We start from the raw sequence: 27,873 nt of genomic DNA, 5'->3' as shown, positions 1-27,873 counted from the left end.
TGGCTAAAGGGCATGAAACCCCAAACGCCGCCACGTGTTGGAAAAGCGCGACTCCCCTTCATTTCTTAGCGTTGGGAAGTGAGCGTGTGCTACGCCATCCAGGCTTAGGGTGCAGTGAACATCCTTCAACAATGTCATGACCTCCTACTGGCTCTCGCCCAATTTTACTCCTGCTTGCAGACCAATTGCCTTTCCCCCACCTCAGATGGGAGGGATTATGTAAATTGTGTTACCTTGTTTTTTTTTTACAATAATTGTCAGCTCAACCCATGCTATAAATAGAATGATATCTACTAGTATTACAGCACGCTTGCATAAACATAGAGATACTGTAAGTTGTCACCTTGTCCCCATATAAAGAACGATATACTCCACTAGAAATCCTGTTTATGTTGACAATTCACATCCATTCAAAAACCAAAAGTGTCTTGGGTTTTTACACCAAAACGGACACAGTTTTTTTAAAATCAGTGACGGATTTTATCAAGTTTCTGGAGATGGGGGGAGATATTTTGTTGTTGAAGTATATCACCCAACATCTGCCAAGGTGTGCAAAATGTCCTAATGGACCAATTGGACACATTTATATCAAATGAAGTGATTATCATTGGTGATTTCAACCTAGACTGGGAATCACTGGAAGAGGATATGAAGGAGTTCTGTGTTGGCCAAAACAGAATTACCAAGCCAAATCTGCAAAATTTAAAGGATCCTGTAGCATAAAATATGTGTGGGCAAAAACACGTTTTTCATAAATTACTTTCCCCACATAATGGACACTATCATGTCAGTTTTCATAAATAGAGCTCTTTGGTTTTTTTAATCATAAAATATTACTGGAAATTACCAATGAAGACTGCCTGCACGGACGCCTTTTGTTGTTCGGATTGTCGCCTCATTTCACTGTCGTTCCAAGCCCAATGAAGTCATTAAATACGGACTCCCTCGCGCTGTCATTACCCAAGTCTGTTAATAACCGCTAATTAACTTTGCTTACTAGGGCTTTTCGCGGCCCCCTCCGTTTGCTTGATCTTATCCAGTGGTCTAAGATGCTGCCTCCAGAACGCCAGTGCGCGCGTGGTTTGAACCCGCGCGCACTGTCTTAGGACATATTCTAAGACTTTCTTCCTTGTCTGCCAGTCCAATGATGGAGTGGGATTACCCCATTGCTCTTGTACACCGATACGTCTTTTGGGAATGGGGGATTATTTTGTTCCGTTTTTTTTGTTTTGTTACGAGTCGTCGGTAAGCCTACATATTTTTGTATTTGTTCCATGCCCGAAGGCTATTTTATTTTATTAAATTCTGAAGGTTCCAGTGCTTAATATTTTATGTTCCTTTTTCTAATATCGGTTTTAACAAATATATATGTAGCCTACATTTGCAGAGCCAGAGGGTATTGTATGTCAGCTGGCCGTGGGCCTTCAGATCAATGGCACATTCAAAATCAAGGATACAGATAACATCAATGTTTTCTCAGTGGAACTCATGAATTGGCCAATAGGGTCACTGCAGGGTGATTATCATCCATTTTGTAAGACATTCCTTGTTTTATCTGTCTCTGTGGCTCCGAATGTTGTGTTAAATTGGGAAGTTGTTCTTTAACTTCAGCTTTCTGCTCTCTCCTGACCTAAGCCCCAATTCCCACTGAAGAAGAAGAAGCCCCACAACATGTTTCAGCTGCCACTGTGCATGAAAGTTGGTGCTGTGTACATTGGGTGATAGGTCATGTTGGCTTTGCCCCAAACATGTGTTTGGAATCTATTTTTTTTAAACAGATTTTTCCTTTTGGTTTTGGGTGACTTAATTTGTCTTATTGCTATATTTATAGGCATTTGGATGTTATTTTTTGAGAAATGGCTTCCATCGTTCCACCCTACCCAACAGCTCAGGCTTGTGGAGAATAAAACGTCTGGTACCAGTCATAAAGGACTGATTCCAATTAGAGATAACATCACAGTAGATCACAGATAGAGATGATATCAACATACCAGAAAATGTGGGGGGTGGACACCAAATGGAAAATGAGTTCAACACGGCAAAGCAAGCCTCTCCCTGCCACTGTAGATGTATTGATTGTATGAGTTAGTGAACTGTTATAAGCTGTTGTAACCAATGAAACAAAATATTAATTGGTTGTAATATGAGCTAAAATGGAAGGTGCAAGTAGGAGAATAGGACACCCTGTTCAAGCGGTTGCCGGGGAGAGAAAGATTTAGTATGTCTGTTTTGTGAGAAACAGGACACAGGTTAGAGACACACACACATAGTTGGACAGACAACACAGACACCACAAGGGGGGCAAGGGGATACTTGCAGTTATCCTATAAGGAATAGAACTGGGATAGGGCCAATGGCACACTTGCTTTGTAACTTAAGGCCTCTATCTTTTTGGGGGCGTAGTAGAAGTATAAAAATGATGTTTTGACTGTTGATCCTTAGACATTGTGCGGCGACACTTGTCTCCAGAAGCTTATACGATACGGTAATTGACCTGACTCCTGGTGTTTTATTCTCCTTTCCAACAAACCAACTCGGGGAAGTGTTAGACTTCAACACCACCCACCAGAGGTGTTCTGAGACAATTTCGCTGGATTACTGGACATTGTCGGTATGCCATTCATTAAATGAACTCGTCTAAACTTTGTAATAAACTGCCAAAATAGCACGAGTTCTACAGAGAAAGCATTGGAAAACCACAGCTACGGATCAAATCAGCGTGGCAGCGTAGTTTTAATGAAGTAGGAATAATCAAAAAGTAGCCTACAGAGAACATGAACTGAGTGTGGACGTATAACCAGCCACACGTAACAACAACAACAAACGGCAGAAACAAAACATCCGGAACAGGTGTTTATTTGGTAGCCGGGGATTGGGGGTGATGGAGTCCACGTGTGATGGGGTAGCGACAAAAGGGCGTTAACTCTATATGGCCATGGGAATGCTGGGAAAGGGAGTTTGGCCGGTGGTATCTAGAAGGCCCGACACGCAGAGCACCCAAGCGAGGAAGGGGGAACGGACTTGACAGCGCCCTTACTCAACTTCTGCCAGGATTCAATAACTGACTTAACTGATAATTCTGTCGAGAGAAACGAGAGACATGTTGGTTGGGTACGAAGCGGCACTGATCTTGAAAGGCCTATCTGAAACATTTGCTGCGTCTAGAAGTAGAAAAAAATTGGCTTTCGGATGTGCTTTTATATAGTCTACAATAAATGAATCTAAAACTTGAACATGCCAGCGGATCACATAACGAAAGACATGCATCATTCCACAATGATTTCTCCCTCGACCAAACATTCATGAAAAGCGACATGCATCATCACATCATGTATAAATCCCCATGTGAACATAAAGCACATTAACTCTCAAGGAAAACACTCTCACCAGATTGGCTTGTTGATTAATTATGCAATTATGCGTAATTGTCGAAAATCAGCCTTAACCAACAGAATAGAATATGTTAATAAATTCAAAATGAGACGTGAACCCTCACACTTCGTAATGAGCACTTGCTGTCAGTTAAATGTTACTACAGTTCATAAGTCTCTGATTATTATTAATGGGTTATTAGGCAGATCTCTTCCTCTCTCGTGCTCTCTCCAGATGCAATGACAGCGGGTGTTTAGTCCAGGAGATGGCGCCCGTGGAATGGATGGAAATTATATGGTGGTCGGTCCGGCGTTATTTTGGATCCATGCAGTAGGCTGTACCCAGTCAACAACAAACGTTTCCACAAATGTACTGGAAGTTCCCTCTCTTTTGGTTACTATCTAAAGTTTTCATGGAGACCTTTTTTCAATGAAAACAGAGCAGATGTAATCCGACACGGACTTGGTGGGGTTCAGGATGCAGAGATTAAAAGACATGTTGAATAATAATTACTGTAAACATAAACATGCATATTATTAGTAAAATGTACGCTAAAATATATTTGTGTGCTCCACTGGTGCATCGATTTGACATCACTTTTGGTGTACGTAGCTCCGTCTGCGTTGATGACATTGTACAGCGAACATCACACACCAAAAACATGCTGATTTATGGCATTTTCTCATTGTACGAAAAGGGGCCACGGAACGCATTGATTGTCACGTGAGAGTGAGAAGTTCTGGTAAGACAGTCAAACTCAATGAACCAGATAGTATAGGCTAATATGGAAGTTTTTGTTTATCCCTGTAACTTGCTTCACGCGATAAGAATTAACCGTGGGATTGTCCTACCGGCTGTTGCAATCGAAAAACTAGGGCTACGATTAAGAATCAATTGATTCTTAAATGTTTTCTGTTATACATACAAACTTCAGAGGAGATGTTTGAAAGTAGGCATGTGTTTTTGTTTTTCTTTAAGGCGTTATTCCATTTAAAAGAAAATAAATTGGAATATGAGTGGACAGAAGTACCTCCTAGATACAGGAAAGACACTTCACCACCTTGATACCTTTTATAAATACTGATATTTAAATACTGATACTTCTAAAATCTGGTTTAATATGAACTAACAATAAAAGCGTATATGATTTAATCCCGTATTTGTATATATACGATAAACAGTGCCCTCTAGAAATAATGGATGTATTGGAACCAAAAGGCAGGAAAGAAAATTGTGAAAAAAATCTGTTTGACGTTACACGCCACGTGCACAACCATGTGAATGTAACCATTAATTGAGAAGAAAAAAAATTTCATCAAGAAATAATCGTTTTATTCAAAAACATTTGTACCAGAATTATTAGTTCTTTGAGCCCCCTTCCTCTGCCAAGGTAACAGCTCTGAGTTGTCTCCTATGGTGTTTGATGAGGTCTGAGAGCACACAGAAAGGAATTTGGACCCATTCCACTATACAGAAACTCTGTTGATCCTTCAGTGTCCTTGCTCCTCACTTGTGGACTCTCCTCATCAGGTCGCCCCACAGGTTTTTGGGTCTGGGGATGGTGAATGCCATTGCAAAAGCTTGAACCTATGGTCAGTGAACCATTTTCATGTGGATTTGGAGGCATGCTTTGGATCATTGACCTATTGCAAGATCCTGGTTTTTGGCTCCTGGCAGAGGAAGATGGTTCCGGCCTAAAATCGCCAGGTACATGATTGCCATATATCCTAACCAGGTTACTGGGTTTTTTGGATGTAAAAGAGCACCACAACATCCTAGACACACCAGCATCAGAGGCTTTCTTCTGGCCACTTTCGAAAGAAACCAGACCTGTCTGCATGGTGGGAGAGTCTAATCCATGTCTTGGAGACTTGGTGACACCAAGATGGAATCAACTTCCTCCATTCTTCTGTTATCCTTGGAGATTTCTATGCCGCATCAACTATTCTTCTCACTGGGGACAAAATATACATGCACACTCTTCCCGAGTTTTTCACAGCTCCAGTTGTTGGATATTTCTTAATTATTGCCCAAATTATGAAGATGGGTAGTTTCAAGGTGGGTAGCTAGCTTGGTATAAGAAGTGGCTTATTTATGGAGGCAGCCTTTTGGCAAATTTAATTTGTGTATTCTATGACCTTTCCCATGTTGATTGGTGACTAGGTGAATTGTGCCTGTGTTATTAAAAGCAAGGGTACTAAAGATTGTTATCCATGTTTTTGAGAATAATATCTTTATACTCAAGGACCCAAACCCCCAGGGGCCTCCATTGATGTATATATTGTCACTCTCATGTGATCCTGTTAAAATGCATCAATTAAAGTAAATCTTCATTCGTTTCCTCAAGAGGATCATGTGGGAAAACTGAAGTTTAATTACTTCTGCCGGTAATATTATACTGCATAGTACAATCCAACAGGGAGGTGTATTAGAATGGACCAGGTGTAGAAAATACACTTGGAAGATGTCCAATAACAACAGTGAAACAAGACAATACACAAACCCATTTGGGTGTGGAAATTATCAAGTTATGATGTTGTGAAAATACAACCCAAATTGTGGCAAAGGGCAACGTGAAGGGAAAGAGGGGTAATGGAAGGAGCGTGAGCCACTGCTCAATTCCTCCCCAAACTTCTGCTACCCCCATGTGGCGAGCTAAATAGAGGGAACATTAAAAATGTGGAAATTGCGCTTATTTCGGACCCCGCTAATGTGTGCTGGCGTAATTAGTCATTTTAAACAATGCACGGACGTCCTACTGTCTCAAACGACGGCTGACATCTCTCTTTTCACAGGTTAATAACAGAGTGCGGATAAATGAATCAAATTGTGGCCCCCAAATTACATAGCGAGGCTAAATACCCGTCTGTATTACGTGCGCCTGTGAGCGAGTAGAATAAAAAGGAAATTTTTATATTGTTATTAAATCTCATTATTATGTGGATCTGAGTCTGATAGCATGTTTCTCACTCAATAAACGTTGCTGACAACGAGGAGCATTTAGTTGGAGACCTTTGGTTAAGGCAACGCATTGTAGGCCAGATTACAACCCAGGCCGTTTTTACCAATATGAGTGAATCGTTTTGGGCAAAATACATACAAACCTGTCATTGTGAATTGTATTTAATATTGTGTATGACTGAAACTAAGTATTTTTGGACAGCTCCTGGCCCGTGAATCTACAGCGGGCGCCCTGGTAAAAAAAACTTAATTTTCGTTTTCATTTCACAAAAGAACAATGCTGTTCTTGAAAATCAATGAACAAGAGCACAAACGAACAGCAGGTTATATCACTTTTTTAAAGTTTTTACAATTTTCTCCAGATATTTTTTATTGTTATTTTTCATGTTCTTTGGAATCTTAGTAGGTAACTGGGCAGCCACATAAAGGGAAAGGAGTCGCAGCAGCAGAAGAAAGAGTAAATTGCAGCTTGTTGAAGTTTTGGGATTGAATTCTGAAAATGATCCTTTTAACAGTGATGGGCTCGCGAGGCGAAGGATGGGGTCACGCCATTCGCAGCGGGTTAAATAGACTTTCACTTAAAATTACATTCTCGATCCATCTCCCCCTCTCTGGCGCGAGCCTGCACGGCGTCCCCGCTCCCCACGCGCCTTCTCATCATCGCCACCTTCACTTTTTAAGTCAATCATCCGGCGCGCGTACCATCTGATCGCCTCTGCAATTGCCAGAGAGAGGCCAGGCAATTAGTGTTCTGTGTTCGCCTGTTGCTGTGCGTGTGTGTGTGTGCGTGCGTGCGTGCGTGTGTGTGAGTGAGTGAGTGAGAAAGAAAGAAAGGGACAGAGCGAGTTGGAAGGTGACAGGGCATAGGTTACAGAAGTGTTTAAGAGCAATCGCAATCACCAATAGCAATCAATTTATAAAATGGTATGGTAGCTCACTGCTCAGATTGTTTGATAATATTTATAACGCAATTTTTCGTCCAAAAATGAATGTATTGAAGTACTCTACAGCAAAACAGCGTACGCATTCTAATAAAGATATCTATTATTATACGTTTGTCCTATGTTTTCTTTCATTTGTCGGTTGTCTGGGACACAACAATACAACATTTAATTTGTAGCCTTAGGCCCCGCATATGGGATGAAATGTGTCACTATTCGGAATAATTCTGATAATACTGACCTACATCCAAGGGGCTCCCCCACGCGTCACCCCAATTGTTTTACACAAAATCTTTAAATAGCTCGTCGTTAATGGATCTCGGAGTTAAGACAATGTATTTTCCTTCTTGTCTACTTTGTCTCACAGGATCACTGTCTAGAAGGTCTGTGGATGAAATAATGAGTTCTATGTTCATTTTTTTTCACTTATTGTGCAACCCCAAAATAACCTATGGGTCCTCTTAGCAACCCGATTGAAAATATCCTGATCACACCGCTGCCGACCTCTGAGTTACGTCTTTCTTCTTATTTGATATTGAGGCCAGGACTTCAGTAGGAATAGATCCAATAAGATGAAGTAAACCGACAAGATTTGACCTCGTTCAGCGAGTTCCACGTCAAGGCCTAACTGAGGGTTAAATTGTGATGCATCATTATACGATACAAAGAAAATAATCCATATTTATATAGGCCAAAATTTGGTTTTTATTATTATTGTGATTGTTATTATTATTCTGTGTTTTTTTTACAGTGTATGTTTTTTTACAGGAGCCTACTGGCACAGACTATTTTACTTTAATTTTTAAATCCGAAAGGTTTAATCGAATACTGAGTGCAGTCCATGAGCAGGATTCCACCACGAGATTTCCCCCCCAGTTTCTCCTAAATTAACTTTAACAGCTAAAAATTATAAAGCTGACTTTTTCCCCCGCGCTAGCCAATCAGGGGCGCTGTAACACACGTCAACGCAAGAACGCGAAGAGCAGAGCGGGAGCCATTCTACGGTGCCTGTCATTAACCGCTGGGTAGGGAGAGAGAGGGTGAGAGAGTGAGTGGAGTGAGAGGAACAATCTCGCAAGAACAGAGAGAGAAAAGAGCGAGGGCGCGCGCAAGAGAGAGAGCGAGGGTGAGCGAGAAGTACATTTAGGTAAGGCCTTACTGCCGCTCTCCTGTCAAACAGCGCTTCACAAAACAGATCAAAATGTCTAGTCAATTCGAAGAAGATCTCCACGACCGGGGAGAATGTAAGAGTAAATCGCCCACTCTGCTCTCCTCCTACTGTATAGATAGTATTCTGGGCCGACGGAGCCCCTGCAAAGTTAGACTGATAAGCTCGCAAAGTTTGACAGCTCTACCCGGGAGACAGGAGCACGACAAGCAGACCCAAGGTAAGACAAGCAACTAAATGCTCAAGCAAGAAAACTTGACTTGCTGGAAAAGGTGTTTGCTGCATACTCCGGGATTTCAATTTTTTGGCGTTTGATGTATAGAAAAGTGTGTGTGTGTGTGTGTGTGTGTGTCTAACATGAAAATAAACCTTCAACATAAAGCGTCGGGACACCGATCCAAACAGTGGTCCATCAGATACAAAGCTTTCTGAGGTTTTGCGACTTTCGAAAAGTAATATATTTTCCCTACGTTATAGTAAATGTAAACCGTCAATATAATGTAGGCTTGACTACTCTAGTGCGCATGTATATGGATAGAAAAAAATAACTTTCATTCCAGTTCGAACGTTATTACTGTATTGAAAATGTGTGCCTTGTTGATCCCCGGGGACTCCATTTGCTTGTCCTCATCTGTAACTACACACGTCGTTTCAACATATCTCAACACTCGTGTAACCCTCTCTAGGCTCGACTAAAGACCCCATATCCCAAGACACGGACATGCACCTTCCACCAAAGCTGCGCCGGCTCTACGGACCCGGGGGGAAGTACCTGGACCATGGCAGGGGTTTAGTTCACGACCTAGGGGAGAAATTGGACAGAGAGAGGCTCCTGGTGGACCAAGCCTGTGAGAGCCTTAAAATCAGCCAGGCTCCACAGGTGAGCATCAGCCGGAGTAAATCGTACCGGGAGAACGCGACCCTGAACCACGGAGACGAAGGCCAGAGTCCCACAGGAGGGCCTGATGATGGGCCTCGTCTGAGACTAGGAGAGCTGGAGCAAATCAAGTTCGAGGAGCACGCTAGGAAAGATGACGAGATCTGCGGGGAGGCGTTGGGTCTCTCCCCGAAGGACGAAGAGAGGGAGAGTCTCCACGCCGGGGATGGAGACGTGAGGGACGGCGAGGATAGCGTGTGTCTGTCCGCCGGCAGTGACTCGGAGGAAGGAATGCTAAAACGCAAGCAGAGAAGATACAGGACTACATTCACCAGCTATCAGCTGGAGGAGCTGGAGAGGGCTTTCCAGAAGACACACTACCCCGATGTCTTCACCAGGTAGGGGTTACGTCAGAAGCTGAAAAATTACGTAACATCTCTAAATATGAACAGAAGAATTAATTAGACATATCAATTCGACGGTGTCATCCAACCACGCACCATAACGTTAAATTAACGTTTTGGATAAACGTTTTTATACCGTTTGTAGGCTTTACTAGTTCTAAGGCCTGCTGCAATAGACATACAATAGTAGGTATAACCCATTGTATTAGTTGTAGGCTAGTTTAGTAGTATAGCTACTATATTAATTATAACAATAAATTTAAAATGAAACATATTAGTTGGAGAAAATAACATTATACCGAACCTGAGATATAAACAGAATCGGTTTATATCACATTTTTTGTCACACACAATTATAGTTACATTTTACTAAAATTGTTAATAATAATCATAGGCCCTAAATCTTGTGTTTGAATTGTTGCCTACATTCTGTGTATTTAACTAGATTTCAGTAAAGTCCTTATCATGTCAGGTTTTTATTTTTCTTAAGAAAAAATAAATACAGCATAACAAAATAACACAAACAGTCCAGAATGTAACTTCTCCAATTGTCATTGGGATATGAGTATAATTTCAATCAAACCCGCATTGCAGTAATTATGCCCCCCCCCCCCCCCCCGCCCCATGGTCCAATAAACTCATAGGTACTGTAAGCTACAACGACGGCTAACAGGGGTGTCCCTCAATTCTATGCCGTCACGTTTCTGAATTGTGTGTGGTCCTTAGATAAATACATTGTGTAAATAAATGCGTAAACCATGCTATGCAGTATTTGAATGAATATAACTAATGCTGTTCTTTTTAATAAACATTTGATTTTCTGGGCCTTCCCGAGATAATAAAACGCACGCGTACAGATTGACACACACACGACGACTCGCAACGTGATTTTTTTTTATTCATTAGCTGAAGGTGAACGTGTCTCGAAGCAGAATAAGAATACAGAGAACATAGCATAGATGCTCTACATCCGTCCTGACCATTTTGTTATGAGGCAAATTATGTGAACACAACACTCATCTTATTAAGATGTGTATTGTGTCATTTTTGATGGCATAGATAATTTTCAAACTGCTTTGCTCCTCAGTCGAATTATGGAAATATATAGTTGATCAATTTTGAGTTAATCAATGCTAAATTTGTGTATTCCGTGTATCATTTTTATTGCTATTTTACATTTATTGATACTAATTGGTTAGAGCTTCCCAAGAATGTAGAGGATTTTAAATAACATTTATTTTGGTTTATAAGTCTCCGGTTGTTCTCTAAATTACAGTTAATGTTTCAGGTGCTGTGCATTTAATTAAAAAAAATTAATTTAAATTTTGGATTACATTTCTCTTATTTTTATCTTACTATTACACAATGAAATATTTATATGGAGAGGGACAATTCAGAATGTACCCTATTATTTTCCAGACATACAGAAGACAGACGGTGGCTAAAATGTTCAGCCTATCACTTTAAAGAAGATAAATAAGCCTATGGGATACAATAAAAATAAGGAATATGAAAGATTACGTTTGAAAGAAAATTGCCATTATTAAAATATGATTTAATACTGGCAACATGAGCCAAATAATAGTTTAATTGTTGATCGATGTTTTCTTAGAGTATCGATATGCGTTTATTATTTCTAAGGCGAAATTGTAGTAGGCCTAATCAATTTGTGCAGGTAAGCCTATAGACTTCTCTTTCAGACAAACGCTCGATGGCTTTGTAATAGTTTGGATGTCATTATTTCCGCCATTATGTTGTTCCCCTGACTAAAGAAAAGCAGTTGTATGCGGGAGCTATTATGGCCATGAAAAGACAGATTACAATACAATCACCCTGACAATTTTTCTCAAACCATCGAAAGGAAAATAGCGTAGTATAAAGGACTGTCCTTTCATTGTGGGTTTTTCGTGTCTGAAAAATAACTATTTTCTTGTATTGTTAACGGCAAGAGGAGAAAAAAACTGTTGAGTTCTCGGTCACAAACGGTAACCTCTTTTCCTACCTTTTCAGAGAGGAGCTCGCGTTGCGGCTGGATCTGACCGAGGCACGCGTGCAAGTAAGTGGCCTTTTAACTTTTTATTGCTGCAATTATGGCGGACTGTCGCTTTCAACTAAAACGCTTATATAATGACACTTAAATATGTGAAATGGGTAATTGAAATATAGTCCACCAAATTAGAAATGCATTTAGAAGGTGCACCTTGCATCAATGGGTCATGAAACAATTGCTATTTATTGTTGTTCTAGACTGTCTTGTTAGCCCAGTAATAAATGCATACAACCTAAAATCCATACAGACTATAAAATGTAAGTTTAAAATAATACCCATATTCAGATGTAGACCTTTATGCGCTTTAGCCAGTCCTGATGTTACTAAGTCTATTAATTTCTACTTTATAATAGGTTATTTCTAAATAGGCTATTTGCTGTTATTGTTGACATGATGCATATGGAGAAAAGCTTGCGGTTCTGAGTGATTTATTACCCTGAAATGCGTTAAATGGCCCCAATTGCTGCGTAGGGAAGCTCCTTCCTGTTATTGGAAGTTATTACTTGCGCCGGGGGACGTTTTAACGGTAATTAAGCGGACGCTGACGATTCATAAAAGCGCACTTAGCGCGAGAGCAAACACTGGCTATTCTCAGAGAGAAAATGGTGTTTGAATTCCCATCACCGGAACGAAAGGGGGGAGGAAGATAATCAGAGAGGGGAAGAGTGAGAGAGAGAGGGAGGGCGTGAGGGAGGGCGTGAGGGAGGAGAGAGGTAGAGAGAGAGAAGGGAGGGGAAAAGGGAGAGAGGGGTGGCTGGGATAATGCTATTTGATTTCCCATTTTGTGATTGCAATAGAGCCGCATTGATCCGATGCTTTCCACTTGGAGCGAATGAGAGAGACCATTAAATGTGTTTGCTCCCCCCCCCCCCCCCACACACACCTTTCCTTTCTCCCCCTCCTCTCCTATCTCTTCATTGAGAACGTGGATTGCATGTCTTAGCCTGGGGCTCATAACCAAAGAGACAGTTCAAACACGGCGATGCTCCGTCCGGGGTTATGGCCGGTATAAAACAACAGATGTCCCCTCGCGGGACCGTAGGTGAACAAATCACTTAACGGGCGCCATCGGGAGGTGATAAAAAACTCATAAATTCCCTAGGGGCCATGTAATGCTAAACAGCTTCCAATGGCACCATTCGTGTGTGTGTGAGAGAGACGTGTGCGCGTGCGCTCGCGCACGCCTGACTATCGTTCACTTTCTCTTACTGTTGACATTTTTCTCTCATTGTTGGAGCCTCTGTTTCAGCAGCGCAAACTAGGCACAGCGACGGCGGGCGTGGGAAAGTTAAATAGGCCTACCCTTCAAGATGACTTGTTTTACATTTTGGAGAATTTAATTTAAAGCGCATTACTTGTTATTTGACTATGTTCTGCGGTTATTCTCCCCATATTTTGTTAACACGGATGTTAATTAAAACCGTCGACCCGATCTCAGTCATATTGCTGGGGTAAAGGATTTTAATTAGCCTAGGTAACTTTAGACTAGTGAGGGCGCGAGGGTTTTACTGCGCATGTAATTACCGCTGACTATTCGCCCGTTTCATCAATCAGAGCACGGGACCCTCCGTGTACACAGGAGCTTGAGCAGATTTGATGTAGAAGATTGTTCACGTATTCTAAACGGAGACTGCTACCTAAACAAGTGTGTGACACCTTATATCACTGCAATGTTGTTCATCTTTCTCAACATGAGGTGTTAGTCAGCCAGCATTGGCAAACAGATTTTACTCCATTGCGTTCAGTTGAAAATACACTGTCTTGTTAGCCCAGTTGAAAATACACTAGGCAACACAAAATAACAGGTAGCATCCTTTATATCTATGTTAGCTATGACCTCTGACCTCTTCCCCACTCTGTCCAGGTGTGGTTTCAGAATCGCCGTGCTAAGTGGCGTAAGCGAGAAAAGGCGGGTGTCCAGACACACCCCTCCGGACTCCCTTTCCCTGGCCCCCTTTCGGCCGCCCACCCACTCAGCCACTATCTGGACGGGGGTCCGTTCCCCCCGCACCCCCACCCGGCCCTTGAGTCTGCCTGGACAGCGGCTGCCGCCGCAGCAGCTGCATTTCCTGGTCTGGCTCCGCCCCATAGCAACCACTCCGGCCCACCCCTGGGGACGTCGCTGGGCCTTGGAACATTCCTGGGCACGGCCGCCATGTTCCGTCACCCGGCTTTCCTCGGGCCCACCTTCGGCAGGTGAGACAATAGGTACACCTCTGATTACATAACTCTATATACCTAGCAACTGCGCTACATGGCGGCTCCTCACCAGTGACAGACACCAGTAGCAGGGCTCTTGCCAAGCGGGATCTCAACCTTGGACGGGTTTCAGTGCGATGTTGACTTGTTACTTTGCATCCGTTAGTGTAGCCTGGGGTGTGAGTGAGTGTGTGTGTGCGTGTGTGTGCGTGTGTGTACGTGATGCCAAACACGTAGGCTTGTGTTGATGGTGTGACACTGACACACAAGCTGTGAAACCAAGGCCCCCGAAACCAACACGAACGTCGACCAGACGGACCAGACGGACCTGAACTGTCCCAAGTGGCGTCTTCTCCTCATCCTTCCCTTTTATTTGAGCCGGAGCGAAGCTGCATGGCGATTTCCCAAACACCAGAAGTCATCCAGATTCCGGTCTAACAGTTTCTCCTGTCTCTCCCCTCATCCGCTGGTCCCTCCACCCCCTTGCAGGCTGTTCTCCAGTATGGGCCCTCTGACCAGTGCTTCCACCACGGCTGGACTCCTCCGCCAGCCTGCCCCGACTGCCGAGCCTCCCTCCATCTCTCCCACAGTCCTCTCCGACCCCTCCTCCTCCTCCTCCTCCTCCTCGTCCTCCTCTTCGGCTGCTGCGGACCGCAGGGCCTCAAGCATCGCAGCGCTGAGGCTGAAGGCTAAGGAGCACTCGGCTCAGATCACCCAGCTCAACATCCTGCCCGCTGGAGCTCCGGGGAAGGAGGTGTGCTGAATGGCTGCCACTCCCAACCTGCTCCCCCTCTCTCCCCCGGGCTTCTGTCCCTAACCCTGCCCACCCTCTCCTCCCCCACCCCATCTACCTCTGGTGAATCGGGAGATTTGGGAAAGGAGTGGCGGATGGATCAGACCCTGACTTGTAACCACTTGACCCCTGAACCCTTATCTTCCAAATATCTCCCCTACCCGTTCCTTTTACCCCCAAATGAAAAGCATGACCAAATTCAAGAGCACTGGCAAATCAGAGTGCTGTATGTGTGTGTGTATGTGTGTGTGTATGTGTGTGTGTGTGTGTGTGTGTGCGGGAAAACACCATCATCTGCTCATACCTCCTGATGTCCTAAATGGACCGCAGAACACACATTGTTGATTAATCTCTCTCTCTTGTCATTTTTCTCTCTTTGTTACTTCCTGGTTCACGTAGTCCACATTGAACTGAATCCACCCAAACACACACACGCGCGCGCATGCACTTGAACTAAAGCACCAGAAATGGAAACACTGTGTGGTTCAGCTCCTTCTACGTCCACCCGGTATGGCTGGCCATCAGTGCCAAAGCAGAGTGTGAGGAGGTCACCAAGCCAAAGCAACCTGTCCACAGACCTTCCTGTCCTACTCTGCAACCCATCCTGAATGCCCTGGCTTAATCTAACCTGCATCAAGTTTGTTCTTCAGTCAGCAGTGATTGGCTAGCACTGTACACGTGCTCATGTGTTAGCAACATGTACATTCAAAGCAGTGCATAATTGAATGTAATTTCGTGTAAGAGTTTGGAAAACGAAAGTGTGCATAGTAAAATTACATTTCGGCCTATTAAGTCTGACTAAATGACAAATTAAGTGAAGTTTAGATAATATCCAGTGTCACTTATTGTTGAACTATGTAAGAAAGAAAAACAAACCTGTGTAAATATTATAGTAAAAATGGAAAAGGAAACAAAAGAGGAACATTTTCAAAACAGAGACTTGTATATTTGAAAAGAGCACGTTTGAGAAGTTGCACTTAATGCAAAGTCGTACGTGGCCCGCTGTAGAAATCTGCCGTGACGTGTTTATGGAATATCATCGGTTTTTAGATTTTTATTTATGTCGAAACTGTTCCCCAACCGATTGAGCACAAGACTGGATTTTTCTTTTATTGTTGAAGTGATTGTACATTTCTTTCTTAAAATGAAAAAAGAGAATTGAATAGGCCTACTTGAACGTGGTGAAAAGAAATAAAATCCCTTAGATTATTTCAACCCCTTGTAGAACTGACAAAAGCTAGGGATAAAAATGTTGAATAGATGTTGAATAGAATAATAGCACTATTAATAAAATTGTTATAAAGAAGCTGGTGTTTTCTGTGTGGAGTACAAGTATTATTACAAAGAACGCTTTCAAACATTTAAAAAAATATAGTATATAGTTATATAGCTTTATAGTAAGCTTTGAAAAACAGCAAAATGATAGAAGAAACACATTTTTATCACATTTTCCTTTCTCATGAGAAAGATCAACCCACACTGGCATACCCTTTCATAAATATAAAATCATATTTATCATAATTAATTTCTCATCTTTTAACAACCATATTTATTACGTTCATGTTTTTTACCATTCATGGGAAATTTGAAATGTCGTCTGGAATTAGGTCTAAACTGTTCTCAAAGTGTATTTCAAATAATTAAATTGCTGGCGAATGTAAGGGGCCGTAAAAGGGACTCTTGTGGTTTGTTATTAGACATGTCTGGAGGCCACCTTGGACTGGCTAACTTAAAGAGAAAATAGATTAGCGGCAGTAATGACAGACATAATTCTAGTCCGCTGTGTGCGTCTGGTCTCTCAGCCGAGTTGACAAAATACAGAGCCATATATTCATGAGCTAAATCCGCACATGTGAAACGGGTGACAAAGGCGAGGGGTTTTCAATTAGATCTCCCTCTTTATCCGGGGCACTCTTTACAAAACGTGCTTTAAAAACTTTTAAAGGCGCTAAATTGGTGTTAACATCTGTAATGCCATGTCGATGGAAGCGAGTCCCTTTGTCATTAATGAAGTAACAAACCACTTTATAAAAAAAGTCTTTCTCTCGAGCCCCCCTCCCGTCCTCCCCTCCCAGCTTCTATCCGCCCTTCTATCCGCGACTTAATTCCCGAAATCCCTACGAAGCGGTCCTATTACGCGCCATCAATGCGTTTCCTTTCACCGAAGTCATTTTCGCCCGTTTGACCCGTCCATGGTCTTGGACCAAACCGCGTGAAATTAGCTCTCGGATTAATTTAGTCCGCTTTTATAGTCTCACTCTGGTGGAAACCCTTTTCTTTCACTGGGCTTGTTTTATAATCCGAGACAGAATGACATCAGATCAGATGGATGAGGCCTATAATAAAGCAATCAAAGATAGATATGGGGTGTGTATGAAAGAGAGAGAGAGAGAGCGAGCGAGAGAGAGAGGGATGAGGCGGGGGCATTCTCTCAACTTTCCCCGGTTGGATCAGTCCTAATTCGACACTTAATATTGCCATAAATACCGAGCGCTAAAGACCCCCTTGGCACAAGGGTCCAGCACGTAATACGCGCCGTTCTGACATGACACGCATTACGTTGCCAACCCTGTTCTCGGAGCTCACAGGAAACATTGCGCAAGAAAGACATAAAAACGAAGAAAACTATTTTCACCCGTGTGTCATAACCGTTCCTTCCAAGGTGAACTTTGAGTGTTAAAAAAATCTAATTATATGGGGGGGAAAAGTCCAATAGAGCGTGTTTTTATGTAAGGCCTTATAGGATTTTATATGAAATTGTCCCTGGCGCTTTAATCTTATTGTGCACATTACTAATGAATGGCAAACCAATTTGCTCCTAATATCTGGGGAATGCCCGGGGCATAGCAGGCCTTTGTGACCCGCTGCGCTCAAGGCTTGCTTTCTTCCTTCCAGTCGAGAAGAGATTGAAATGAGTTTTCCCGAGGCCTCTCGCGCACTGGTACTGAATTCTATGAATTCTCAATTGTTGTTGGGTTCGCGCAACAAGAACATTTAACATTCTTTGACATAAGGTGGCTTGTCGACGAAGTAGCTATAAACTAGGTTATATGCTTAAGGATTCAGACGACGTATAATTTATTAAAAGTGATCTATTCATCGAATGACGAAAGTAATTTTTTAAGATAGGCTATGTTTATGAGTAGTGTATAACAGGTTCCACATTTTATGGAAAAAAATTGAATTAGGACCTATGGCCCAAACGCTACACGACCACACTCTTCTTATAAAAGGTTGTCCATTAGGCCCACAGACGTCTAAAATTGCTCTCCACAATGACGCACCCATTTTCATCATATCCATCTCTACTCCGCGCTAGACTGATTTGACCGCTGATTTGCAATTCTCCAGGACCCCCTATCTCCCACCGAGCTCTTCCAAGAGAATAGCCCCAATCACTCCATTCCTCACCGGACCACTCTTCACCCCGTCTTGGGGGAAAGCGCCCTGAAAGCCGCTTTGATGAAGAGCCACCTCGCCTCCACATAGGACTAGCGAAGTAGACAGAAGAGTTGGGATAGAAAAATGAGATGGAGGTGAATAAAGAGTGAATAGCGTGGCCTCTGGCACTAGGGTTCTCTTCTTTTTTTACCTCACCCTCAATTCCCTCCTCTCTCCTTCACTCTCATCCAATTAGCTGGGTGTATTAAGCGGTTTATCATCTCATAGCCACCCTTTCAGGACGAACAAGGGGGACACTCTGCAATAGGACCGGTTCTCCTTTCGACACCCTCCCCGGTACTTACATGTTCCACTGCGCTATGAATAATGAGGACAGAATAGACCGCTAATTCCCTCATCAAAGAAGGCCTTGTGCGACGCTTTGCTCAACGCCGCCATTCTGGTCAAAGAGGACAGGCAATAAAGCTTAACGTCACACACACAATGCGACTCGTTGGCTCTTTATTAGCTTAGGACAAGGTCGAATAAATTCGATGCCGCGTTCGCGAGGTGATTCAGGAAACACGGCCTTATTGAAAAATCCACTCCTGCGCCCGTGCACGCGGACATACGGGCACGACGCCGCTGGTTTCACTCCCCCGGCGTTTGTGGAATGCATACACAGGCTAGAAGACAGACCACACCATACCATCAGACCTGCTTGCATGATGTGGTCTGGTGAAACCAGAATTACAAACAAAAAAAGTCACACTGCGGAGCCTAGTTCTATTAAGTGTTTCACCAGCCTACACGGTGTGACTTGATAAATATAAATGTAATGCTACTATATGCAGACGCGCACACAGTAGGATGACGCTAAGGGTAAGGAACCGGCGCTCAAGTGTTGAGCCCAATTAAGGTCTGTTCTATGAGTACGCGACTGGCGCGTAGAGTGATTTCTGAAGCAGCGTTTATGGAAATGTACCCCACAATGATGACGGGACAGAGTAAAAAATGATCACCCCTGTCATTACTCACAGAACTGGCGAAGGATGGAGAACTGGGAGTATTTCTTAACACACTAATTTTCCGGGCCCTTACACACCCTAAAACACACAAGTTCTACCAACGCAAACAGCGGATTGAACAGGTCAAATCATTACAACAACTTCATAAGATTAATTCACTTTTATTTAAGGTTGGGTATCACAAAACACATTCCATGTATGTAAAAGCTGACTCACAAAAATACAAAAAGTTCAGTTGTACATGAAAAATTACAAAGAATTACATAGGTAATTACTTAAACGAAGGGATAAAGAAATCAACAAGAAGATCAAAAAAAGAACCAACTTGAGTCCTTCCACTCACTCTGTCCAACACACTCACTCACAATTGGGGTAATTCTGAAGAGTGCCCAACCCTCAGCAGGAGTTCTGCAGACTCACAGGTCAGGCCTCGCATCACTGCCTTATTGCGCGTGTTCGCATGAGTCTAAGCGCTGAGGGGACATTCTGGCGCATCTCTCTGTTAACACAGGTTCCCCCCTAACCCAGCTGTCTGTCGCTGTGTCACTTACCTCGCTGTGTCACTCGATTAGACACCCCCCCCAATCCATCATCTTGATGTCCCAGTTTCATATGAAGGTTCACACACCAGATCATCCTGATCTCATTCAAAATCAGATTCACAGCATGAAGGAGATACACAAGCATGGCATCCAGGCCAAAGTCCACCTCAAACATGCAAACTTTTAAAACGTCATCAAACACAATGCGTTGTATGAGAGAACCCGGTTCAAAATGGAAACCAAGTTACATCCAGGGGGTGGGCCTTCACTGTCCCAAAACTCCACTCTGATAGGACACCTCAGTCACGTAATCACCACTGGCCAATTTCCAAACGTGTTTGGTGGTGGGGGTGGGGGGTCAGGTGGGGTTTACTTGAGAGAAGTAAAGGCTTGGAAGAGTTTGGAGAGGTTGACCTCAGAGTAACCACTGGCAGCGAGGGCACGGTCAGGAACGTCTTTTAACTTCCTGTAGACCTCTGGCTCCACCTTCCATCTTCCCTTCACTGCCCCTTGAGGAGTAGAGAGAGAGAGGAAGAACAGAGGAGATGAACACAAAAAGAGTGAGAGGGGAAAATGAGAGGAGAATGAAGAAGTACGTACAACAGTGTCGAAAAATGTTGAATATTTTCCCCGTGTGGAAGGAATACCAGCTCTGGGGTTTACATCACCTGACCCGCTCGGTTCAGGGATCGATAGTAGAGCAGTGATACAATTACTGACTTAGACCGCGGGGAGCACGAGCGCACAGTTGTAGCATGAGGTCGATATAGCCTCTCTGTTATCCCCTCAGGGAGGCTTGAGGCCAGAGCGCACCCCCCCCCACCAGTCAGGCTCGGAGACAACTGTCTAAGCAGTGTGTGTGTGTGTGTGTTATCAGGCCCATATCCATAAATGTCAGTGTGTAATCTCCAATAAAGCGTTCCCGTGTACCCACCCTAAAACACCAGGAACCGTGCGTGTTCACATATCAACATGAAGCGGTCATTATCCATCCGTCAGGTTTTACTCTCCAACAGTTCCCACCCAAACCCCATGTCCTCAGGTCTCAAATTCTGCCATCCCTTCTCTCTCTCCCTCTGGTGCGTTAGTGGTGTTGTACAAACACACAGGAGTAGTCTACCGGGAGGAACAGAGGTTAAGCATACACAGAAGCAACACACAGGACACCGAGCAACAGTAGATTGGCCCGTGTTGGAACCAAGGAGGGATGTGCTCGTTTCCCCACATGCGCAGACGGTCGCGGAGGAGGTTGGCGCAGCCGTCCCACCTGGCACCCGCAAACATCACTAGATAATCCACGGAAAAGGAAAAGAGGAAAAAAGGTGGAATATACAGAAAAGGACGGAAGAGAGGTGAGAGGAGGAGGAATGAAGGACTGACGAATACAAGAGGGGGGCTATTTATCTGTGAAATAAAAGGGGGGGGTGAGATGCATGATCAGGCAAAAGCAATCATGTCATCATTTCTGAAAGGTAGGATCAAATAATTATTTTGTTTTCCCTCTCTCGTTGTCCTTCTGCTTTTCATTCATGCTCTCCCACCCAATCACTGTGAGAGGAATGGATAACATTTTTAAAAAAAATTTAAGAGCTGGAGAAAAAACAGGAGGGAAGGAGGGAGACAGAGGAACAGCCCAAAGCTCAGTAGGGGTAGCAGTTCAAATAAATGGCCTCCCTTCAGATGTCGAAATGAAGTGAAAGACGAAAAGAACGAGAAAGGAAAGAATGGGAGAGGGAGAGAAAAGGCAAAAAGAAAGGAAGAAGGGCTCAATAGAGAAGAGACGAAAGAGGCCAGACATTCACAAACAGCGCCGGCCTGCCTAAATTACATCGGATTTGTTCGGTGCACGAGTCACTCATTTATAACTGGGCCGGATGGGAGTTAATGAAGAGGGGCACTCCCAGTACCAACGCTAACATGTTAATGGAGCCGGGCCATAGTGTTTGCTAACGTATGTACTACTAGCGGGTGGCTGTTAGCAGCTAACGTGAACGTTCTTTTAGCGGGTGGCTGTTTGCAGCTAACGTGAATGTTCTGTTCGCGGGAGGCTATTAGCAGCTAATGTGAACGCTCTATTAGCGGGTGGCTGTTAGCAGCTAATGTGAACGCTCTATTAGCGGGTGGCTGTTAGCAGCTAATGTGAACGCTCTATTAGCGGGTGGCTGTTAAGGCTGTTACCTAAAAGCAGTGTTGCAGTACTGTGACTTTGTTGCCTACCAGCAGTGTTGTAAAATACTGTGACTTTCTAATCTGTCAGGAGTGTTACAGTACTGTGACTTTGTTAGCTGACAGCAGTGTTGCAGTCGACCAAGTGTGACCTGAACTTGCCTGATCAACCTTAGAATGACTTAGAATGGATTTGAATGAGCGATGAGGAGTTACAATAATAGTGGACCCATATATTTAGAGCAGTTCCAATTCGGCGGGAAATACACACAGCAGCTGGTGAGCTGTGGGGGAGTGTGGAGAGACAGGCTACGCACTAGCTCACACCAAACACACAGTGGACTTCACATTTCCTCCCCAAAGTTAACTAGTCCCTGAAGTTCACTAGTACCAGCCTGCTAGTTGGCAACACTTCACCTGGTTAAGATGAACAAGCTGAACTATGAAATAAAAACCAGTAGTGTTGAGTCAAGTTAGTCTACCCATGTTGGTCGTTCCCTATGGAAAAGTAGCCCGCCTTTGATTTTGCCAAATGTTTTGCACTGGTATGCCATTGCCTGGTTTTTAGACCAAATCTTTCTCCTTTAGTCAGTGCAAGCAGCATAATTCCAGCCCTACCTTTTTTCTTTTTCTAGTAAATTGGTGGGAAAGATTTGCAAGCAGGTCAACCAAACCATTTAATTACCCAAATCCTCTTGCCAGTACACTATATTTGTGCCATAGAGACCCGGGACGGGACTCAGGTTTAATGCCGGACGCCGGGGCGACCAGACGCCGGGCGAACCGATGTTTCAGCAGCCTGACATTCAGGGCTGCAAACACGGTTTAGTATGAAGATGGACAGAAAGTGCTTCACACTTACAGGTGATGCCATGTTGACGATGGCCAGGCCAAGCCAATGTCCCAAAGACATCACTGAGTCTAACAGAAGTGCTACACCAAAATCTGCATGTGCAGTTCGTCCATAAACTCAAATTACACATTTTGATTTCATAAATACTGCTACTACAACCCCACTACTCCTCAGCCAGATGTGGAATTGGGTGGTTACAACCAACTTTAAAGGAAAACATCCGTAGCTAAATCTTTTTATTGATTTGGGTCAAATTAAATGCAACTCCTTTGAGTATGAAGGCGGGTTTATCAGGCAATGTCACCGAGGACGTGTGGATGACAGCATTCTGAACGCCAACCTGCGTTGTGAGAAACCCTCATCCGACAGATACACGGAGACGCCAACTTTCCGTTTCCCGATGAGCTGCAAACCTGCGAAGATCATCGGTTCACTAAAAACTTACAATTCAGTAATTCGGCAGATACCCTTATCCAGATCAGGATAAATAAGACCAGCTGACAAAAAAGGCAAGGAGGGGGCTGGGAGTTATTTCAGATAATGGCGTGATCCTTGACCTGCCGTCTACTCTATTAACTCCATAGCTACGGCAGGGAGTGTGTAAGGATGGAGTAAGGCCCTCTGTTCTGTTATGCTGTAATCCCGGCAGTGATTCCCTAGGGAGCGTAATACAGTAATATGTGGTATTACTGCCCCGGGACCAGAGGACAACACACACAAACACCATGTACTTTACAGTGTGCGTGTGTGCGTGTATGCACGAGAGACATCCCAGTTCACTAATCCAGTCACACCTAGAATTATCCCAGCCTGTAGGCCAGTGTGTGTGTGTGTGTGTGTGTGTGTGCGCGTGCGTGCGTGAGATCATATACCATCCCCGTGTCACTGAAGTGTGTTTGGTCTGGTTAGATGCCCTACTGTAATCCATGAGGGGTTGTGGTATATGGCCAGGGTACCACGACTATGACATGTTCTTAGGCACACTGGCAGGATGCAGCCTTCAGCATTGGCAGTTCTGGCCAAACAACGGCACAAAAGGTGCCTTGTTGCTATGAATCCTGAATTCGACTGATTGGCTGACAGCCATGATATACGAGAGTGTATACCACGGGTATAACATCACATCACTTTTTACTGCTCTAATTGTGTTGGTGGCCGGTTTATAAGAGCAATAAGGCGTATCGAGGGTTTGTGGCATATATAGCTAAGAGCTGTGTCCAGGCACTCTGCGATGGGTTGTGTATAAGAACAGCTGTTAGCCGTGGGGTACCACAACCCCACGTGCCATTCTGCTTACTCATACCACAGCTTTCAACCAATGAGCATTAAGGATCCCTACAGAAACAGCGGCGGCTGGGGAGGTCCGAAGGGGCGCCGCCACACAGGTTGCATACGGAGCTGTCGCCGGTGGCAAAATGCCTTGCTCAAGGGCAATGACGTCTGGATTTGACACGGGCACCCCTCGGTTGCCAATCCACTTCCTGACAGATTTGAACTAGCAACCCTCCAATGTCCGCCACGCCCCTCACTTTGTGCAGAGGAAAACGATACGATAAAAGTTCAAACATTGGATTCAACAGAGAGCAGTGGACCCAACAGAACCTGGCAAGGCTAAAAGCCAAACAAGGAAATAAGAAAAAGCAAGAAGAGGAGGAAAGACCGAAAGGGGAGGAAAATAAAGGATTGTCGTTGATTTCTCACATCAAAGAAAGAGGGTGAAAATCACAGAAGAAAAGAGGCTATAATCACGTTAACCCTCCTCTCCTCTATCCCAGTCCCCCTACTCCTGCTCCCTCCATCTCCAGACTGGTCATCTATTGATTACACCTTATATTTACCTCCACTGGCACTTTTGCTCCAGCCCTTACTGGCGCACACACGCGCATACATAAATATTTAATCAAATAAATAAATCTATTCGTAGAGCGGCCCTTTCTAATCAAGTGACATCAATCAGAGAGGACTGTGGGTAAGGGGCCTACTTAGCGTGCCCAGAGCGCTGTGCGTCGCGGCTAAATGGGTCCGGGTGGAAATATACGCTCCATGTCCCATTAAGGCAGAGGGCTATCCTTTCGCCTGCTTGTCTATTACCCCCCCCTATCATTTCCCCAAATCTAAAACCTGTTTTCAATCAACACTGGCAAACGAGTGGCCGGTGGAGAGAGGGAAGGGGGGAGACAGGGAGGGAGGGGGGGAGACAGGGAGGGAGATGGAGTGCTCTTTCCCTCTTTCTCTCCGTGATTGGAGCATTTTGCATTCTGTGTGTGATTGAATCCGTCTCTGAAATTAGGGTTGTCGACTGGAGGAGCTGAGCGTCCTTAACCCAACCCCCCCGAGCCCCCACGCCCGCCCACCAACGCCTGTGTGTGTGTGTGTGTATTAATGTGTCTATTGATGTGTGTGTGGCAGCTGGATTTCAACTTTACACACCGATTTATGGGACTTGCTTTAAACTTTTTGCATTATTGAAGTGTTTTTGCTTAACGTTTTCAGCAAGAAAAGCTTCCGGTTACATAATTACAGTTCAGATTGTCAAGCAGAGAGCATCAGGTTTATGGCAAAAATGTCATAGTTTGGGTACATCTCACGATAAGCATAGACTTAGACTTAGATTCATGTTGGTGACTCACCTGTTCTGAGCATCATAACAAAACAGGGAAGCCAACAACAACAACAAACCGTGAAGAAGTTGCTAAAGAGCAACAAGGCAAGGCAGACCTCCCTGACACCCAACACGACCCTCCCAACACGACGCCGGGACGACACGGCCCTCCCAACACGGCCCTCCCAACACGGCCCTCCCAACACCGCCCTCCCAACACCGCCCTCCCAACAGACACCCAGTGTCAGAACAGCGAACCCAGGATGAGGTAAACCAGTGATCCAATCGAAATCCTCCTGACATACCACAGCATTCAGGTACGGCACACTCGCTCGCTCCTATTTAACGACATTCTGAGGTCGACCCACTCCAGGTACCCACGATGTGACTGCTTTCGTGGAGCCCTGCTAATAACGACTACATCGGCGCTTTAAACTGGGCACTGGTGCTTTGCGAATGACAATGAGTGTAGCATTACCTCTCTCCTCCGCAGTCTGCAGTACTTTGGCAACGGCATACTCCCAGTCGAAGATAAACCTGTAGTAGCACAGCTGGACGTAGAGAGCCTTCTCGGAGTACTGGGGAGAGAAGTGGAACAGATAAGTCTCACCAAGGCCCGCGCATTCCTCCGCAACATCGGTTTATATCATGCCATCTCTGTCCTCTCCTCGGAAAGCGTGACAAAACAAAGCAGTAGACAAAATGTTTGGCGTGATCATTTCTGGGACAATTAACTCCAGTCACACGGCGGTCTGCCCCGGTGGTGGGGCTGGGGGCTGGGGGCTGGCGGGGGTGAACGAGAGGAGCTAATGTGGGCGAGTAACAGACAGCGAGGTAGAGTTAAAGAGGGAGAACCACAAAGACGGGAGACAGAGGGAGACAGAGGGAGACAGAGGGAGAGAGCCGGATCACGCATAAATCACCTGGTTTGATGACCGTTTGTTGTGATGAGGTCACAGAGAGAGGAGAGGTGAGAAACAGAAGCTGTCAATGTGATTAGTCATTATAGGAGATGATGTGATCATCAAAACGCCAATCAGGCCGACTACAGGAAGTCGAACCAACACCTCCCGACGGCGGCGATCAGGTGTAGCTAGTCTGCTATTAGAACCGCGAGAGCATGACACACACAAGCTTTACGTATGTAAAGTGAATGCGAGTGAGGATGAGCGTGTCTACTGGCGGTAAAGGATGCCCGTGTATTTATAAGGTGTATTTATAAGGTGTGTTTATAAGGTGTGTTTATAAGGTGTGTTTATAAGGTGTGTTTATAAGGTGTGTTTATAAGGTGTGTTTATAAGGTGTGTTTATAAGGTGTGTTTATAAGGTGTGTTTATAAGGTGTGTTTATAAGGTGTGTTTATAAGGTGTGTTTATAAGGTGTGTTTATAAGGTGTGTTTATAAGGTGTGTTTATAAGGTGTGTTTATAAGGTGTGTTTATAAGGATGCTCCACGGCCCTGCAGGGCACACAGCTGTTTACCCATGATGCAGTGCCAGGTCAAACGACCTAGAGCGTGCACACGCGCACGCACGCACACATACACACACACAATGAATTTGACTGACAGGTGTTGCAGAGGCGTGGCTAAAAGGCACTACAGGTCGTTATTGGATTTGCAGCGCTCACACAGCCCGGCACGCACGCCTTGTCATCCGGCTCAGTGCTTTGTTCCCGTACTGACACCATTTCAATTTGCACCATAAATCCGCTGCATTTTTAGCCTGGCTGCCTAAGGAGCAAACCAGCTGTGAAATTGCCTCTCTCTCGGGAGTGACGACCCCCCCACCCCACCCCCCCCGCCTGATGAGTGCGCACACACACACGAGCACACACGCACACAAGCACACAGCTGTAGGCTGGTGCACTTCCCTTAGCCATGCAAGTGAACCTGAAAAGTACGGGTGACATGGAGAGGGGGATGGAAACAAGGAGAGAGATAGAGAGAGAGACCAAAAGGAGAGACCAAAAGGAGAGAGAGAGAGAGAGAGAGAGACCAAAAGGAGAGAGAGAGAGAGAGAGAGACCAAAGAGAGAGAGAGACCAAAAGGAGAGAGAGAGAGAGAGACCAAAAGGAGAGAGAGAGAGAGAGACCAAAAGGAGAGAGAGAGAGAGAGAGAGAGAGACCAAAAGGAGAGACCAAAAGGAGAGAGAGAGAGAGAGAGACCAAAAGGAGAGAGAGAGAGAGAGACCAAAGAGAGAGAGAGACCAAAAGGAGAGAGAGAGAGAGAGACCAAAAGGAGAGAGAGAGAGAGAGAGAGAGAGAGAGAGACCAAAAGGAGAGAGAGAGAGAGAGAGAGAGAGAGACCAAAAGGAGAGAGAGAGAGAGAGACCAAAAGGAGAGAGAGAGAGAGAGAGAGACCAAAAGGAGAGAGAGAGAGAGAGACCAAAAGGAGAGAGAGAGAGAGAGAGAGAGACCAAAGAGAGAGAGAGACCAAAAGGGGAGAGAGAGAGAGAGACCAAAAGGAGAGAGAGAGAGAGAGAGAGAGAGAGAGAGAGAGAGAGAGACCAAAAGGAGAGAGAGAGAGAGAGAGAGAG

The 27,873-nt window shown here is 44.5% G+C and overlaps 2 protein-coding genes across 3 annotated transcripts in view; one reads left to right on the top strand and one right to left on the bottom strand.

The window, feature by feature from the left end:
- Nucleotides 1–8,345: 8,345 nt before the first annotated feature.
- Nucleotides 8,346–16,003, top strand: arxa (aristaless related homeobox a). 2 transcript variants are annotated; one of them, XM_010885944.3, is made up of 6 exons: nucleotides 8,346–8,662; nucleotides 9,129–9,717; nucleotides 11,734–11,779; nucleotides 13,638–13,969; nucleotides 14,462–14,726; nucleotides 15,165–16,003. In XM_010885944.3, the coding sequence occupies exons 1-6, from the start codon at nucleotides 8,476–8,478 to the stop codon at nucleotides 15,177–15,179; spliced, it is 1,434 nt and encodes a 477-aa protein (XP_010884246.1). In that variant the 5' UTR covers nucleotides 8,346–8,475; the 3' UTR covers nucleotides 15,180–16,003. The 2 variants fall into 2 exon arrangements, with proteins under 2 accessions (XP_010884246.1, XP_010884249.1); XM_010885947.3 differs by lacking the exon at nucleotides 15,165–16,003 and having other exon boundaries at nucleotides 13,638–13,981; nucleotides 14,462–14,546.
- A 3,331-nt stretch (nucleotides 16,004–19,334) lies between these two features.
- pola1 (polymerase (DNA directed), alpha 1) overlaps nucleotides 19,335–27,873 on the bottom strand; it is a 44,499-nt gene continuing 35,960 nt past the window's right edge. The window contains exons 36-37 of the mRNA XM_034289419.1: nucleotides 25,816–25,915; nucleotides 19,335–20,225 (exon numbers count right to left, since the gene is read on the bottom strand). Of these exons, the coding sequence (XP_034145310.1) occupies nucleotides 20,086–20,225; nucleotides 25,816–25,915 (240 nt within the window). The 3' untranslated portion in view covers nucleotides 19,335–20,085. The remainder of the gene's footprint in view (nucleotides 20,226–25,815; nucleotides 25,916–27,873) is intronic.

Source organism: Esox lucius, chromosome 21 (genome assembly GCF_011004845.1).
Source record: "Esox lucius isolate fEsoLuc1 chromosome 21, fEsoLuc1.pri, whole genome shotgun sequence".
NCBI classification, from domain to species: Eukaryota; Metazoa; Chordata; class Actinopteri; order Esociformes; family Esocidae; genus Esox; species Esox lucius.
This window is presented reverse-complemented; position numbering and strand designations above follow the sequence as displayed.

Bases quoted from the DNA above. Each gene is read 5' to 3' on its own strand.
- arxa (XM_010885944.3), top strand. From the start codon at position 8,476: ATGTCTAGTCAATTCGAAGAAGATCTCCACGACCGGGGAGAATGTAAG. The intron at 8,663-9,128 runs GTAAGACAAGCA...AACCCTCTCTAG, and splicing joins GCACGACAAGCAGACCCAAG to GCTCGACTAAAGACCCCATA. The intron at 9,718-11,733 runs GTAGGGGTTACG...CTACCTTTTCAG, and splicing joins TACCCCGATGTCTTCACCAG to AGAGGAGCTCGCGTTGCGGC.